Source organism: Eretmochelys imbricata, chromosome 2 (genome assembly GCF_965152235.1).
Source record: "Eretmochelys imbricata isolate rEreImb1 chromosome 2, rEreImb1.hap1, whole genome shotgun sequence".
Lineage (NCBI taxonomy): Eukaryota > Metazoa > Chordata > Testudines > Cheloniidae > Eretmochelys > Eretmochelys imbricata.
In genome coordinates, this window is record NC_135573.1 from 21,627,582 (window position 1) to 21,645,725 (window position 18,144).

General features: G+C 41.0%; 1 protein-coding gene across 5 annotated transcripts in view; it reads left to right on the forward strand.

The window, feature by feature from the left end:
* The window catches only part of MTSS1 (MTSS I-BAR domain containing 1), a 181,738-nt gene that overhangs the window by 118,245 nt on the left and 45,349 nt on the right, over positions 1–18,144 (forward strand). For all 5 annotated transcript variants that reach the window (XM_077809810.1, XM_077809805.1, XM_077809806.1 and 2 more), the window contains exons 4-6: positions 7,533–7,617; positions 9,139–9,230; positions 11,498–11,572. In XM_077809810.1, the coding sequence (XP_077665936.1) occupies positions 7,533–7,617; positions 9,139–9,230; positions 11,498–11,572 (252 nt within the window). The remainder of the gene's footprint in view (positions 1–7,532; positions 7,618–9,138; positions 9,231–11,497; positions 11,573–18,144) is intronic.

Sequence of the window (18,144 nt, forward strand, 5' to 3'; positions counted from 1 at the left end):
CATCCCTACTCCTTTTATTCCTCTGTGGTGTTGAATAACAAATGGGCATGGAAATAGAACCATTTAAGCCTTTACAGTGGCCTCCTTGTAGCAGTATTACACAGCATTTCATTTAATTAGTTTATAATGAGATTTTTGGTCTTCTTAGGCTTGATTGGGGGACGCATGTGTGTGTTGTGAATAATGCATTTTATTTCTGAGAACACAGAATCCTTGATTTTTTTTTTTACCCTGTTTTTTTAACTTGATAAAATGACAGGTTTTTTTTAATACTGATGAGAGGTTCCACTGTATAGCAGTAATGCCATTCTCCACTTGTAGAATATTTCTTTAGACAGTGTTAGAGAATTTTAGAGATGTTTAATGAATCATTGTAATGTGCCCTGTAAGATACATAAATTTTACCCACATTTTATAGGTGGAGAAACTGAGACGTAGTTAGGGAGCTTGCCCAAGGAGTCATAGAGGAGGGAGTGGAACTCGGGTCTTCCAACACTTTATCATCTCTTTTACTAGGAGACTGCTAAATATGCCATTATAATCTCTTGTCTTCAGGGGATTGTAAGTGTCATAGAAGCATGCTGGGACTTTGTGCAAAGTGTCAGCTTTTAAACAAAATGGAGTTTAAATTGGTTCAGCAATTTCTCAGCTACGGGAATGCATGGGAGTGGATGGTATTGCAATGCAAAGCCTTTTGTCTGGCTCTGTCCAGTTGGGTTTGGTAGCAGCTGAAAGCTGGTGCTCTCTGTTTGCTTCTGGGAAACAAACTGACAGCATTCTGTTCTTCAGTGAATAGGTTTTCCCTTTGCAACTGGCCACTTGTAGAGAGTCTTGGTGGGTAAGAAGTGAACAGGCATGGAGATTAGATTCATCTCACCTTTTTAGAGGTGGGTCCCTCTGGGACATGGTTGCGGAAAGTGTATGAGTTAGTGCTGGAAAGCTTTCACTGCAGCTTCCTATGCTTGACTGTAGGTAGACTTCACTTTTCAGGGTCCATGCATACTTGCATTAAAACTTTTATTTTAAATATGGAAATACTTTCCCATATGGATTTTAAAATCCTGTTTTGTGCTCTTAAGCACTAGACTGCACCAATTGTACTGCATACTTAATACACGAACTTCCTCCCACATTCCATTCGTGTTGTTGTGAGGCTAAACTCCCAAGTATAATGCTGAGGGTTTGCCTGGTGGATTAGTTAGTGGCTGAATTACTTATTGCCATGTGAACTTTCATAATTCTGTAATGAACCAAATAGCTAGTGGTTTGTTAACATCTCATTCTATGGGCAAGACCAGGGGTCCCCAACACGGTGCCATGGCGCCTGCCGGGGCATTTTTGTGCGCCCGCAGGACACGCCGCTGCCGAAATACCACCGAGAAGCGTTGCCATTTCTCGGTGGCATTTCGGTGGCAATGCTTCTTCCCGCTGCCGCTTTTCGGCATTGGGGTGTCTGGCGCCTGCCACAGTCTTCTGGGGATCACTGCAAGACACTAAGTTACTGTAATGATGAACCAAAGTATGGGACTGCCTTTCCATCTGTGGTGACCCTCTGGAGGAAGCTAAAAATTAACGCTAGTTTAAAAACAAAACCAACAACAAGCTTCAGCAATTTTGAAGATTCACAAATTTTGGATCAGTTCTACTAAGATCGTATGACTTGAAGAGATCATCTTCTGCCTGGTGCTAGTCTGTGTGGGCAGTGTCCCACCAGCCGATGCCAGTATCTTTAAGAAGTGCTGGGATTGACCAATAGCAGTCCTCCCAACAGTGGGTACTGCAGTGCCATCCTGTGGTGTGGCTCAGCCCAGTCACCCCCCCAACACATACATACACACATTCAGTTCCTGGAAATTCAGTCCCTATTAATGTAAGGACCAGCCACAGGAAGGGAAACCAGCATGCTCTCCATCACAGAAGTGAAGATAATGAGAGGGTCAAATGGTTGGACATGTCACAATAGGAAATAAAGCGAGGCTGTAAAGGGCCTAGTGCAGGTTGCTCCAGTTGAAGGAGGTCTAGGCTATATTGATATGGGCATATTTAGCAGAGACTGAAGAATTATATTGGGGGGGTGGCTCTTGCAGTGACTTTAGATGGAAGGACAACTGAGGGAGAGATCAAAGATGCAGTACATGGACCAGGTATCAGTGGACCTCAAAAGGACACATCTGCACAGGAAAACCTGTGCCTGGCTTGTGCCAGTGGGCTCAGGCTGAAGGGCTGTTTCATTGCTGTGTAGACTTATGGGCTTGGGCTGGAACCTGGGCTCTAGGACCCTGTGGGGTGGGAGGGTCCCAGAGCTTGGGCTCCAACCTGAGCCTGTAAGTCTACCCAGCAATGAAACAGACCGGCAGCCTGAGCTGGCTGGCATGGGCCAGCCATGGGTTTTTCTTTGCTGTGTAGACATACCAAGAGAGATCAGTTTGCCCGACAGCTTGGTATAAAAGTCATCAACCCCAGATAGGGAAGTAGCAAGAAAGAAGAAGATAACTTTCTCCCTGGAAAATATACTGAATATATTGATAGCATGGCAGTGTTTAAATGGTGTAATCTGATGTGGGGCTGAAGACCTGGTAGGGGCCTGCGGGATTTTTTCTGCCCCTGGAAAATATTTTTTAAAATACCTGGGGTGTGGTACAATCTGGTCCATTCCAGTCGAAAAACATTTGCTCTTCAGGGTATTTTTCAGAGTCCTGGGTTATAAGTAATCTTTGGCAGGGATACTTTAGTGATAGGTGGAGAAAGGGGGTGGTTGATTCAGAGGCAGGGATATCAACCCAGTTTGATGGTTGAATTTTATCAAGGGGCTCCAGGAATATCTCCCAGTGTCATTGTGTAGGTCATCTTCAGAGATGAGATACTCACAGGTATCAGTGCAGTTGTTTCTTCTTCAGCATCTCTCTCTCTCTCTCTCTGATATCCTATAAACCCAGCATGCCTTCTCACCTGGATAGGTATTTACAGACATATCTGTGGTTTTCTGGCTTTTCTGATCAAAAGCGTGTTAAGATTAAAAATCCAATTGTCTCTTCCAGCAGTTCTGTCTCATACACTTAATTATACTTCAACAACATTAGCTCTTAAATGGGAATTTGAAATGCAGAGTGACTTTGTTGTTGCAGTATGCTTTGAATGAACCCCAGGTTTGTTTTTGTTCTTTTTGCTGCGGCAGAAGCCTGCTCATACAGAACAGCTTTTTCAGTGCATGCTTGCCACCTGCACCCCTCTATGGACTGATTGACTGTGTAGCCATTAGCTGCCTGCTGTGTTGAGACGGTAGCAGCCTGCAAATGAGAGGGCTTTGAGGAATAGAACAAAGATCACCATGGTCTGCATCAAACAGCACTGTAATTGTTTATGGCAAGTTGCTATATGCAACTGTTTTTTTTTTTGTTTGTTTTAAATGGTCCCATATTATTGTTACCCTGGGATGAAGATGATGATGAGCTGCTGGAAGGTCTGGATATGGGACTTAAATAGTCTTTGCAGCTATATTTTGATACTGACTGGGGCATTGCAGATGTCTTGTTTCTGGGATCATCAGACTCGGTGTCCCTCTGCTCTTCCATTTATGCATACATTTTCATTTAGTAGCACATTTGATCTTGAAGGTTCTGAAGAAACCAATTCTTTGTGTTTTATTGTATGAGCATGAATCGTCTTTTGTTACTTAGCAACTTTTGGCATTCACTTGTTTCCTAACACTTCCTTTGGTTTTAGACGAGCTGAGTCAGATACATTAGTGTGCTGTTTGGAAATGACTTAAACATTAACCACTCATTTTGCGGTACTGATCAGTTCAAGTTTCACATTTACCACTTAGAATGAGAAATTGCTTGGTGAATTCAACACTGAACAGAGAAAAAGAAGATTAAGCTAACTGACATTATACAGCATCATTGTAACGGGGTGCCCTCACTTTTTGGGAGCGCCCTCCTGGCAGAGTGTGTGTGCTTGCATTTTCTCTCTGCTTTGTGATGAGTCTTCAGCGATCCAGCCCTCCAGCCAAGTCACACACAGTCTGTGTGTGAGATAAATCAAACCCCATCCAGGATATAAGCCCAACAGGGGGCCCATCTCAGGTCCTGCAGAAGACAGGGTATGCATCCGATGAAGTGAGCTGTAGCTTACGAAAGCTCATGCTCCAATAAATTGCTTAGTCTCTAAGGTGCCACAAGTACTCCTTTTCTTTTTGCGAATACAGACTAACACGGCTGTTACTCTGAAACCTAAAAGAGTTCAATTCCTCTTCTGGGGCGTATCAAAGTCCAGGCCACTTTCCCAGTGGCTGGTGGGGCTGACCAAGCCCCGCCCTCTACTCTGGGTCGCAGCGCAGGGATCCTATAGAAAGCAGCCATCCGCTGCTTTTAAATAAACTGTGTCAGTGCTACAGTTCCCTGGGCCACTTGCCCGTGGCCCCAGAACATTCTTCACCCTTACCTCAGGGCCTTGTCCTGGTGGAGTCCCATCAGTCAGCTCGAAGCTCCTTCATGTTCCCGCCAGCCTCTGCCAGCACTGCTCTGTCCTAGGTCCTGTAGCTCCCTCAGCCTAGCCAAACACACCATCCACTCTCCTCCAGCTCTAGCAAATAACTGATCTCTCTCTGGCCCTGCAATATTTCTTATACTAGCCTGCTGGGTCCTGATTGGCTGCTCCCTGCAACCCCTTTCTGATTCGCTGTGTCCCATACCGCCACTCTAGGCAGCTTGGAGGACCCTTTCCACTGCCCTTTTCTGGGGCGGGTGTGGCAGGGCTGCGAGGCCTTCAGTAGGGGCCCTCAGAGCCAGGTCTGCCCCATCACAATCATATTATCAGATGCCCTACCCACTCACAGCAAGATTTTAACAAACTAAGCCTCCTGCTAACCATTGACAACTTCTCCCAGTCTCTTCTCTTTAATATTCACTGACGTTTAATTTCATGTGCTGGTCCAGCTTCTCCTTGTTATCATTGACTCTGCCCATTCGTCTTCCCTTCTATGCTTCTGTAACAGTTCTAGACTTTGTTTCCTAACAGGCATACAAAAACTTGGATGTGCTCATCACTTCCCTTTTTTAGGATAATTTTCATTCACAGATTGACATTTACACCTAATGTTTCTGGTATAAAAAAAATAAACCACCTTTCAGATATATACTATGATTCTAGAAATACTTCCAAAGAACATGGAAATTCAAAGGGGGGTAGAGGGGGGCAATTGGTGGTTTGTTTGTTTTTTTAAAAGACTGTCCATCCCAAAAGTAGTGTTGTTTTCTGGGAGAAAAAAAGTTTTTTCACACCTCTGAAAGAGCTTTTTACAATTAATAGTAAATACCTTCCCTTGTTTCATACAATGTTGTTGTGTTATATAGTATATATCCTTGGTGTTGAATGTGCATATTTATGTTGGCTGGTTACTGCTACTTGGGTTAGAATAGTGCTACCTGGCAGTTTTTTATTTGTGCCCTTCTTTATTTTAGCTGACCCTTATTCCCCATTTTACAAAACACGTTGTTCCCCATTTCCCATTTTCTGTTCTTAAATGGCTCTTCCTTTTCTCATGGTGTGGGGTTAGGGAAGCATAAATATTTAACCTATAAAAACCCCAGAATACTTGTGTTCCTATTCAAGTTTCCCCAGTTCTTGTGTAATGCAGCATTTCACTGTATCTTGAAAGATAAGTTACTCCACTAATCACAGTGGAGATAGTTTTAGCAGCCATTTCTCAGGAGACCTTCCTTGAAATCTGCAGTAGGAGTTCTGCCTCCATTAGGACAAGAAGTCCTGCTCTTTGCTTGTTTTTTAATGGCCTGGTAGTTCTCTGTTGGGGGAATGAAGAATAAGACCATACTGAGCATGTAGGACAAGAAAGATGCCGTCAGTAGCTGACATAGTTTTTCACTGTGGGAGATGAGGGGTCTGACTTTTCTACTTTTTGGTACACAGCTGTATGTGTAGTAACAGCTTTTGTATGAACTGCAGTATTAATGAGAGAAGACTGATCTGCCTCCACTGTAAAGACCCATTCAGATCTGCAAGTTTTCTTCAGTCATTGTTTTTGCACAGTTGTTAGTTCTACTACAGCACCTTAATACTTATAAATGTTAGAAAAACTTCAAACTTCTGTATGTTCGTTATTAAATTAATTCTTCAAAGGAATTTAATTCTGAACATGTTCAAAAGGGTAAATAAAAGGCTTCTGCCATAATAAGAGCCAAAATATAAAACACCACAGCATTTTTGTGCAGAATATTTGCAATTTCATTCATTTGATGGGCTCAAAATTTTGCTAGTTGTAAAAATAATTTTAACATAAAAACGTGACATTTAGCAATTTTTTTAAATGTAAAAATTGGAATATTGACCATATTGAGCTTTTCACTTGAAAATAAATTCTTTCCCCTAGTTTTTAGCAAAACTCACAAAATTTCAAAGTATATTGCAAAAGCAGATCAAGATCACAATCAAAATGAAAAACTTTACATTTTGAGGTTTTAAAACTGTTATGGGTGTTTCACACAACCCTGGTGAATATTTTTAACCAATTAGTTAGGACGTTGCGTAGCAGTTTGTTGAGATGCTAACTACAGCTTGGCTTACATATAGGTAGAACCATATGGCTATCAAAACAAAAGCTAACTGAACACAGAAAAGGCCAAGATGATTGTTTAATTAAATAAAGCGGGCAAATGCTTGCTTTAAAAGAAAATATACTTTGGGGAGAAAAAGTCGTAAAAATTAATCGTTTGCTGTCAAGAGAAGTTATCATTTGGAGGCACTGAAATGAGTGAGTGGGAGTGCAGAGCACATAAACAGTGCCATCTTCTGGCAATATTGTGAAGTGATAGATGCATGGTCTATGATGACTACCGATATGTGTCCTGTATACAGGATTGGGTTTGGGAAGAGAGAGCGTAATCTGTGCTGAAATGGGGTGTTTTAAATGTCAAAACCTTTGCAGTATTGGCTGTGAAGAATCTGGCCAAAGGAAATTAGTCAAAAGTCCTGGATATGTTGTTTCAAGACTTTGGATTACTGTGTGAAGTGAGCTGTAGCTCACGAAAGCTTATGCTCAAATAAATTTTAGTCTCTACGGTGCCACAAGTCCTCCTAATCTTTTTGTATCTCTCTAGACACTGACTTGATCAGTGTTTATGCTACTGCTCCCAACTCTCTCTCTCCTCTCTTTACCCTACTTCTTCCTCCTACACACCCAGCTCTGATCTCCCAGCTCTTGCGCTCCTTTTGGATCTCTTCCAAGTAAAATGTTGCGAGTATGTTGATCCTCTACACATTCTTGGCACACTAAGGCCTCTAGAGAGAAAATTATTTTGTCCTCTTGTTAATCCAGTTCTGGGCTTCTGGTGACCAGCAATAAATCTCTTTTTTTCCTAAATGTCAAATATTGTTTAGTGGTTCTGCTGTGTTAATAGTACACTAAGGACTTAATTTTACAATATGATATTTAATTCAGCTTCCATCTACATCCCAGTGAGAGTCTCACATCTGAGAGATCCCTGTCCCTTAACTCTTTTGTATTTCGTTTGCAGGTGGTACCAGAGAAATTGGGTCTGCCCTGACAAGAATGTGCATGAGACACAGAAGTATAGAGTCCAAACTCAGGCAGTTTTCAAGGTGAGCAATTACACAACCTGGCCCAAAGCTTGGGAATCACTCTTCACTGGCTACTGGACTACAGTCAAAACATAATTGTTACACAGCCCCTTTCATTCAGGAGCACGTTAAGCTGTGTACCAGTGTTGGCTTCCAGCTGACCTCTGACTTAAAGTCAGTGAGAACAGGCTTTCTTTTCTCTCCCCCAACAAACTGGACTTCATAGAAATAGAGAAGATCAGGGATTTAGCTGCTCATTCTGAGAATTGGACTTGCCAGCTCAAGCTGCTTTAAATGCTGGAAATTCCTATCATCAACGTTACTGTAGCTCAGCAGTGAGCAGTCAATTCATGGTATTGGGGACCAGGCTTAAAATTTCTGTGTTGTCACTGAGTTAAAGTAAAAGCAAGTACTTCACCCCGTCTTCTCAAATGCATGGGAATCCGAATAACATGCAGCCAAGAAAGTATGGGAGCAAACTGACATGAACTGAACTCCTCCACTGCACCCTATTTCAGTAGATTTCTACAGAATGCAGAAATAGTGAGGTGGGGAAGAATAACACAATCTTGTTGTGTGTTAGGAAGAAAGCTGCCAATATGCTTACTCCAACACCTTTTATCAGAGAAGAAAAATGCATACTCTGCCAGTGGTAAGAGGAAACCATGACCTGCCATTTCTTTGACCTAGATACATTTTTTTTTTTTTAATGGGGTAAATTTGAGGGACTGAATGACTGAAGATTGGTGAAAGGGGGTAGTCCTGTCATCTCCCAATTACTGCTTTTAATTCAGTTCATGTCAGCTATGGCCAAACATTGGCTGGTCAGTGGCCTATTTGAAATGAGTTTGGTCTCAATCCAGTTCCCTAGAGCACAGTTCCCAATGCCATATCACAGAATCCACAATAACAATTGAAACTCCTACTTAGCATTCTCAGTAGAGATGCCAGGAATTCAGTGGGCATAGAGTGGGCTGAATTAGCCCATCACCATGGTCCCCACTGATGAGGATTGGGGCACATGGATGGGGCAGAATATAGAAGCTTGCAGTGCTGCTGGTTTTGCTCTGTGGGAGCATTATGTATTTGTAGAATCTTTTTGGATAAATAGAAGCCATTAGTCTTCAGGACGTCAATCTAGAGCATTCTGCAAACATGGACTTCTGCAAGCGTGTGACAAATGAAAAATCTAATCGTTTGCACCGGCCCTGTTTCAGGTCGCTCTTCTGGTTTATATTCTATTCCACACTGTCCCTGAACTTCTACACACTGGTTCTTGTTGCCCTCTTATGTGGGTTTTTTGATTGTCCCATCTTTGGCTTTCATCCCACCAGAGAAATTTGGTTCACGTCCTAACAACTATTTAACCACCTGATTGCATAGCAGGCACTTAAGCGCTTCTGGGTTTAGATATTTGCATTCCATGGCACTATTAACCCTTGCAGCGGAGTGAAATACTCCAGTATTGACCTTGGCTCTGGATAGAGAAATAAGGGCATCTGCAGGATTTGATTGCTCTTTGTGTTTTTTCAACAAAATTAGTGCTTTAATTGACTGTCTGATAAACCCACTTCAAGAACAGATGGAAGAGTGGAAGAAAGTGGCCAATCAACTGGATAAAGACCATGCAAAAGGTAGTTACAGAGGAAGAACACTGTAGTATAATAGGACACGGTTGTCATACAAGATTTCTTCCTAACATGGCACTTCCCTTTTTATTGGGTTTTGGGTAAACCATATTAAACTTGCTTAAGTATCTATACTAATTTTCCTCATTAGTTTTTGAAAAAACTACATAGCAAATATAGTTAGCTAATTCTTCAGGCTTTACAGGCTTAATTTTGAAGCTAGGTGCTTAAGGGTCTAAGTGAACTCTGTAATGGGCTGTTTTCAGCATATTACTAAACGTAGGTGAATCTTCTCTTGTAAATTTAAGTCTGGCATGGTGTTTCTCTCAGCAATCTCTTGTTGCGTGATGCCTTGTCATGCGCTCTGCTGGGGATATGGCACCCACCACTCGACAGCCCTGGGATATGTAGACTACCTGTAGGGTTAAGGCAAGTCTCAGCCAGACTGCCCTCCAGATATTGTGTAGTCTTCTGAAGCATTCAGTCTTTTTTGGTTTATATCCAATAGGATATAACAGATGAATATTCAAAGAGAACTTGGAAAACCATCTGTTAGAGGGCAGGAGAAGCCAACTTCCCACTTGGCAGAGCAAGAGTGGCAGTGTTGTTCCATGGTGGGGTGATCTTCCCATACAGTGCCCAGTGTGGGGAGAGAGGGACACTTGCACACAGTCGGAGCCATGGCTGTTGCCAGGAAACAATTTCAGACATACGAGGCGTTGCATTGGTGGGGAGGGGGGGGAGGAGTTGACCTCAGACATAGCCATTTGAACTTGTTTATGTTTTGCTGTTAGCCTTTAAAATTCAAGCCCTTGGGTCTGCGTGAACAAAGCAAAATCATGCTTGCTGATCTAATAATGCTCTGAGCATTCAGATCAGGGTCTCCTGCATGGCTGTGCAGTGACTCAGGCTTGCTGGACTGAGAGCAGTTGACACTGCTGTGGAGGCTGCACAGTGGTCCCTGTGGGAGAAAGTGCCTCTTAGCACTCAGTTCATGTTATGGCCTAATAGAAGCATCAACAGTCTCCGAAGGAATTTACACCCTGACCTTCACCCTTGCAACTACAGAGGTGACTGGGGGAGATTTAAGCAGAGAGAGCAGTGGGCAGGAGGGATCTGCAGGGCTCCTAAATGTGGGGTTCTCTGAAGAGTGGAGGTTGGGGCTCAGTGCAGCCAACTGGAATGGGATACAGGAGACCTGGGATCAGTTGCTGGCCCTGTCACTGTGCTGCTGGGTGATGTTGGGCAACCCCTTCCTTTTCTATGCCTCAGTTTTCCCATCTGTAAAATGGGGATTATGATACCAACCTCCACTATAAACCCCTTTGAGATTTACTGATGGAAAATAGAATATAAGAGCAAGGTGGTATTGCTGTTAAAACAGATGAGAGATTGCATACTTGGGACCAAAACAATTTGCCGAAATGACACATGTTCACGAAATGTCGGTCAACCAGAATCTGCATTTTTAATTTTAATTTTTTTTTTTTTTTTTTTTTTTGCAAAAAGAGTTTCAGCCAGAAAGTTTTGCCTAGCTCTAGATATGACATCCCTTCCCTGGCTTTCAAAGGGGATAGTAAATATAGTGTTCTCTATTTTACAGTTAGTGGTTACTAATTTTTGAACACAAATGTTCTAAGAGGCCTGTCAAAATCCTTCTGTGTTCCATTGCTGTTAGTGGATAAGTCATGAATCAAGCTAGTTCTCTCATTTTGTGTTGTGTTCACTGAGATTTCTGTAAAGACCTCGTTTATTTGGAAAAAAGTCCATTGGGGGTACATCTACACTGTGATACACTACATGGCATGGGAGCAGTTGGCTAGCATCAGCTGACTCAGGCTGATGGGGTGCAGACTGTCAGGCTATAAAATTGCAGTGTAGACATTTGGGCTCAGGCTAGAGCCTGGGCTCTGAGACTCTGCAAGGGGGAAGTGTCTGAGAGCCTGGGAGCCAGCCCGAGTCCAAATGTCTCCACTGCACAAGCTCCACGAGCCTGAATCAGCTGACCCAGACTCTGAAATTCAGTGCTACAGGTTTTTTATTGCGTGTAGATGTACCCTGTGAACACTATTTCACCCAAAACCAAAGCTTCAGACACTACAAAATGTCAATCTGATTTTTAAGCTGCTCTGATTAAAAGTGAATATCCCTGTGTGCTGTGCTAAAATTTCTAGTCTAGGGAGCATTTACAGTGTCTTAAAACATAGTCTTTTTTGTAAAACAAAGACTGAACCAAGTATCAAATGTGTTGACATACAGACTGTGTTTTTTAGAGTACAAAAAAGCCCGCCAAGAGATAAAAAAGAAGTCGTCAGACACACTGAAACTGCAGAAGAAAGCAAAGAAAGGTAACTTCCTCCATACTTTTATCATTGAGGTACTTTTGTGAAGGATTCATTGGCAAAAATTGCCTAGGTATAGGATGTTCTGTGGAAACCCCATCATTCCATATAGTGTCACATCTGATGTGTACCTGTAATGGTGTTCTTGTAGAAAGCATAAAAGCTGCTGTCTGTTTTAAAATGCCTTAAAAATGTGTGAAAAAATCTCTATGTACAAAATTGATCAGCAGAGAGAGTTTTTAAAATGGAATATTTTTGTGGGCTTTTTCATGTTAAGAAACTGGTAATGTTGTATGACTTGTGCTGTGTTATACATGCAAAATCTCCTGGAAGCTTTGGAATAGTGCAGAAAAGCCATTATGCAAATGCTCTGTAGTGGTTATAGCAGGAAATTATGCTGTTCCCCCTTTTCCACCCCCTTCTTTTACAACCTATAATCTCCTAAATTTCCCATTGTTTGTTACAAGATTCATAAAATGACAGCTGTAGAAAGCTGTCAGAGAGTGCACTTAGCAATAGTGAAAAGCCAGAAGATGAGGTAAAGAAGGGCAGGACAATAGTTTCCTCTTCCTCCTCCCCAGCAAAATTTCCAAGCTCTTTCTCTCATAATCCCTTGATACAATGTTTAGTAGCAGAATCTGTGGTTTTTCACAGTGGTTTGTTCCCCATTGGTGACTTGCCAGTGCTTTATTTTAAATTTGCACTTTCCTGAAGTCAGAGAACTCTGGTGGTAACACTGATAAGTGAGGTCCCGAGCGCTGCTGAGTGATGCACAAACTTCACCATCCTGTAAGTTTCAGATTCTTCCTATCGCCTCTGTATGCTTGCAAAACTGGACTGGAAACCTTGCACTTCTTGGGCTCTCTGATATCAGGTTGGTCGGAAATTCGCTTTGGACAGATTCTCTGTTGGAACTTATGCTTCCCATCCTGGCTGAAACCTGGATGTGCAGAGCCAAGCCAAGTGAATGGGGGGATGTGGTGTTTCCTTAACTTTCTACACCTCAGCGATTCAGATGAATTCATGTTTTATCCAAGGCATCCCTTTCTGACCACTGAGTTAGCAGAGTTTGTGAACAAATATTCTAATGGTTGATCATATGACTAAATTATTTCATAGTAAATAAATTGCTCTTGAAGCTTCTCTAGCTATTTAAAGGAAGAATGGAGGGGAAGGGGGAAAAAAGGTGAAAGACTGCAAAATAGGGGATTAGCACAGTGGGGCCAGCAATCTTTGCCTGTATCCGGAGTTGTCCTGGGGAAGAATCCAATATTAAATCATAACCTCGGTTTAGGTTCTTAGCTTTGTTTACTCCTTGTTTGAGAAATTGGCTGATTTCAGTCTTAATTTTATCAAGCCAGTGTATGTTATTCCCCTCCCGACCACCTGCAGTCCCCCTTGCTTCTTCACTGGATACCATGAGCAACCCTGCAGTGCATGGCATCCTTCAGATGGAGAGTTACAGAGAACATGTCCAGAGTGGGACTATGGAACCATCTTTACATGAGTTTTGTCTTAGAAGTTATCCTCTAGTGGGTTATCCCTTGCTCTCTCCCAGGCCAGCCAGCATACTCAGTGCTGCAGAGACTCCCTGGAGTGAAGGAATGCTTAATGCCCCCTCTGCTGGAGCATGGAGATGTTCACTGCTATCCTATCTAGTTTCTTATACCAGGCTCACCACTGTAGTATCTGAGCATCTTCCAGAAATGCATTAAGCAAGGTGACTAATGTGTGTGTTCTCTTATCCTGTCCCCATGTACAGGAGTGTGTGCAGAGGAGGGTATTGCCTTGATTTTTTTTTTAAAGGAACCAGAGCTGGCCAAGAGAAAATCAGCTTACTGTGGTGTTTTATTTTATTTTTTGAAAGGATTAAAAGGGGAGAAGTAAAAGGCCATTTGCGTTAGTGTCTCCATTGTGACACAGATACCATGGTGGTTTAAAAATCCAGTCACCTTTTCTAAATGTTGGCACCTTGGGATATGTTGTCGGACTCCTTACTGAATCATCCATGCTGGTGTGCAATGCATTCTTGGAACACTTCAGATCCCAGAGTTGTCTGTCTTGAACATTCACTTGGATCCAAAGTTTCTTTAAGGTAGAAATTGAGGACAAAATTAATGGTAAAGTGAGCAGCAAGGGAGGTTGGAAATGAGGAGAGCAAACGAAGCCAGCCAGATAGCCAAACCAATATATAGTGAAATCAGGGTTCACCATGTTTCTTAGGAAACTTTTGTCCTTTCTCTGTCTACCTGGAGTATGGGTACACAGTTGTCTAGCTAAAAACTAAATCTTATATAGAAGTGAAAAAAAATGAATTCCTGTGATCCCAGTGGATCACACACACAATGGATAGGAGCATAGCTACTTCCTCTAACATTTGAAAAAGCAATGACGTGTAGAAGAAAATAAGTGTCAGGTGCTTTCTGTTCTCCATATCCCCTGCGCCCCAGACTTGAAGCATCAAGACATTGTCCTTAAAATAAAATCCGTGTCTAGCTAAAAGCAGGCATCATGAAGGCAAAAATGTTTTTGTGCTTCCTCCTAAATATCTGCTTAATATGCCTCAGTCTTGATTGCATTATTCTTGCTATCAATCTGCAGTGTCTCATAAGCAGAAACTTCTAGTACTGCCAAACTGAAGTGGGGCTTGGTAATTAAGTGTCAAACTTCTACCAGGCACTACATTGACAACACTAAGCGAATTCCATTCTAGATAGAAACAGGATTTGAACCACAATCTCTAGAGGGCTGTGTACTAACCAGTAAGTGTATTAACTTTAAAACCCCAAAACCTTGACATCATGACACATGTAAGTTTCAAATGAGTATCCATGTATTCAGACCTGTGTGTCTATCACCTGTGTTTCTTCCCCCCTCCCACTTCCTGTAGTCATAAACTCATTTGTCTGTTACATCCCTCATTAAAATTGAGCTATTTCCAAGCAGGAACTTATCCCTTTTATTTTCTGTAATGTTCCTAGCACGCTTTTGAGAACTATAAAATAACAAATAAGATAATCTTTCACCTTCCACTTCTCAAATATATTTAACAAACCTTATGATCTAAGATGGGTCAATGGGGCAGTGCTGAGATCTGGATCTAGATTAAATTTAAGGTAAAATCTGGTGCCAGAATTTTACTAGCTTTCCATAGCAAAATTTCTGCCACAACTGAATTGGAAAGTAGACCCCTCTTGGCTTTGGATACAAACTATATGGGTAGCATTGGATTCAGAGATTTGAGCATTATAATCTGCCTCAACACAATGCATCCTTCATCCCCATCCCTTAGAATTCAAAGAAGGTTGAATGTATTTGGTCCATATTTTTTTGTCTTGTGTAGACTATATATAGTCCTGTGTGACTATGTGGAAACTCAACTTTAGACTTTCTTGAGATCAGTAGTTAGACATTATACCTATGGAATCAGTGGTGTTAATTGGGATAAATGTGTTTCCTTTTAAGATGAATGGGAAGCACTAGAACGCTAAACTAAATGAATGATTTTAGGATTGCTTTTTCCAAGTTTGCAAAAAGGTATTTGGCAAAATGGTAAGACTTTTAGGGAAAGGGAAATGGAGATTTTACAATTTTCTTGGGGAATCTTATTGATTTTGTACATTGAGGTCGTTTCTTGTGGCTGCTTTATGACAAGCTTATTAAGACTATAGGAAAAGCATATGCTTTAATTGATCTACATTTTTCATTTATTTTTGTTTGTTTCCAATGGATGTAATTACATGTTCCATCTTTAAATTGCTCTCCTTTTTCACATTATTTTTTTGGTGCCAAAGAGATCAATCCCTTCCCACTTCTGTGTACTCCGTGTGCATAGGAACTGATTCAGTAAAGCACATAAGCATGTGCTTAAGATGAGGTGTGTACTTCAAGTGTTGTGATGAATTGGGACCAGGTCCCCAGCTGGTATAAATTGTCGTAGCTATTTTTGTAGGTGTAAACGTGGGGGGGCAAGGGTGAGTTAATATTGTTAGGCACATTTTAACTAAAAATCATATTTTTTAAAAAAAATTAACTAAAACCATGAATAACCTCATAGGTTATAATTGAAAAAAAAATCTAATTACATCTAGCTAGACTACTCAGATTTCACTATTGCTTAATTCGTGTTTGGTAGGTTTCGCTTTCAGGGTCTTTGTGGAGCATTGTGTTAGTCCAAGGGCTGCAAACACTGCAAGGGAAAATGATTAAATCTGAAAAGTTTTCAGATAGATAAATCTTTTGGGGGAGGGGAAGCAATTAATAGTCAAAAATCCCTTTCTCTCCTCCCCCCCCCCCATAAATTTTATAAAACATATAGAAAACCTGAATTTTGGATCTGAACTACCCAATAAAGTCCCTTTAGAGCTCTACTTACACTTAATATACCTGAATGGGGACATCTCTCATCCCATCAGTAGCCAGTGCCTAAGTTCATGACATGTAGGGCTAATGGGTATTTACTTTAGATACTGATTCTTGGTACTTTTGAGTTACTCAGCAGTTCTTGAGAACTTGCTCTTCAGAATTTTAGTGTATATATTTGAGATTTGTTTTTTATTAAGTAGCTTTAGAAGCTCTTTAAATTCTTTTTTTTTTTTTGTTAGACAAGATAAATATAGTGATGGCAGCCATATAAATACTTAGATTAGCGTTTTGATTAAAATCTCTTAGCTCAATTTTGCAGTCCTTAGTACGAAAAGCTCTCATGAACTCTCACTGGAGTTGGATGCAGGTAAAGGACCTCTGATCAGGTCCAGTTTTAGAATGTGTCTACACTAGGATTTTCCCTTTTAAAGTAAGCCCATGTGCTATCACAGTGCATGCAGCTCCAGCAGTGGGAATGTAGACGGAGCTGACGGCAGTACAACCAGGCTTGGCACAGTGATCGGAGCTAAACTGGAGGGAACAACTTTTAGAAACTTTCGGAGAAAATTATAATGTAGACAAGACACCTAGGAGCATCTTATTTCTCACCCCTCTATCATGTAAGCTCTGCTGGCGACAAGATGAAAATAAAGGTGTTAGGGAAATCGTTGACCAGAAATCTTGTTTTGATACTCGTTCCTTTTATCGTATTTAAAATCACAACTTGCAGAGGGATTGTTTCTCCTTCGTAGTAGCCGCCTTCTGGCATTGTTTTTTACTGCATCAACCTTTAGCTTATAAAACCGCAGCAGAAAGTATGCTGGAGCGTGCTGCAGCAATCGGTGCAATATGTCAGCATTGCAAGGACTTGAACTACTGTTCTATGTATCACTGCAGCTTTAAATAGAGGTACAGGGAAAGTTAGACAAAAGGACATTTACTTCCTTCTTGTTCATTAACTTAATGAGTCTGAGTATTAACTATATATAGTGTGTGCTTTCTTTAAGGATCAGCTACTGTGGTGTTGCTGTAAGTTAAACAATGTTGATTTTAAAAATTACAAAATGGGTTTAAAGTTACTGCCTTTAAAATATAACTGCTTGGCATGTAATGGGAGGTTTGTTTATTAATGAACTGTTGTAAATCAATACTAGCAGTTTTTCCTTGATACCAGCACACGAAGAAGTCAAAGTAGTATAATCTGAAGTGACTCTCTCTCTTGTCCTGGAGCTGATATTGATGTATAAACACTAGGAATGCTGGAATATCAGTTTGACTTTTTTCATTTTCCTTTTTGTATCAATTTTATATCCTGCAATTTCTCATCATGCGCACCTTCCCGCCAGCTGAGGCTCTGGGTAAGTCTGTGCTGTGCTGTATCCCTGGTGGCTGGTTGGTTGTAGTCCTTTCTGTGGCCTCTTCATGGTTGTCTAGTCTCCACTAGCTGCCTAGACTTTAATTTCTAATTAAAATAATAAAATTAAAATACCACCTATTCTCAATGATCTTGAAACTCAACAATCATTCTTTTAATTTTCCTTTTCTTTGCATCTAGTTGGAACACTGTAAAAGGAAAAAAAAAATCTGTTTGTAGTAGCTAAATTGTAGGTTTATTTTAGAAAGGGATTAATATGCACTGGTTAAATCATGCCATGCTTGTGAGAGAAGTTACATTACATTAAACACACAATCTGTCATCAGGGTGATGCCCAAATAACTTTTTTTCTAATTGCCAGTGTGATTTTTAAAGTCTAGAGCTTAAAATCCTTCGTGGTGTTTTTTTGTAAACCTGTTATCTGAATCCCTTTTAAACACATTGCATGCACCTTTATCATTGATTGATTAGTAACAAATTATATTGATCTTTCAAAGGGATGGAAATTGGATTCTTCTTTTCTGCTGCTTAACTGTCTTAAATCTATTGAATCAGAGGGTTATCTTCAACCATGCTATTGGAAATTGAATACGGTTGTTTTGCTTAGTCTTTTAGTATTTTTTCTCCTTTTTGAATTGTACTTTGCATTTTTCCTGGGCTTATCTAAATCCATAAGTTTGCATTACTTAGAGCTGGCCTTATAAGGACAACTAACAATTTTTGCAGGATTAGGGACTGATCCAACGTCGTCTTCTAGTCACTAAAAAGACTCCCATGGATTTCAGTGGGAGTTGGATTTGGAATTAGTTTCTGAAGTTTGCAGCAGCAATAAGCTGTG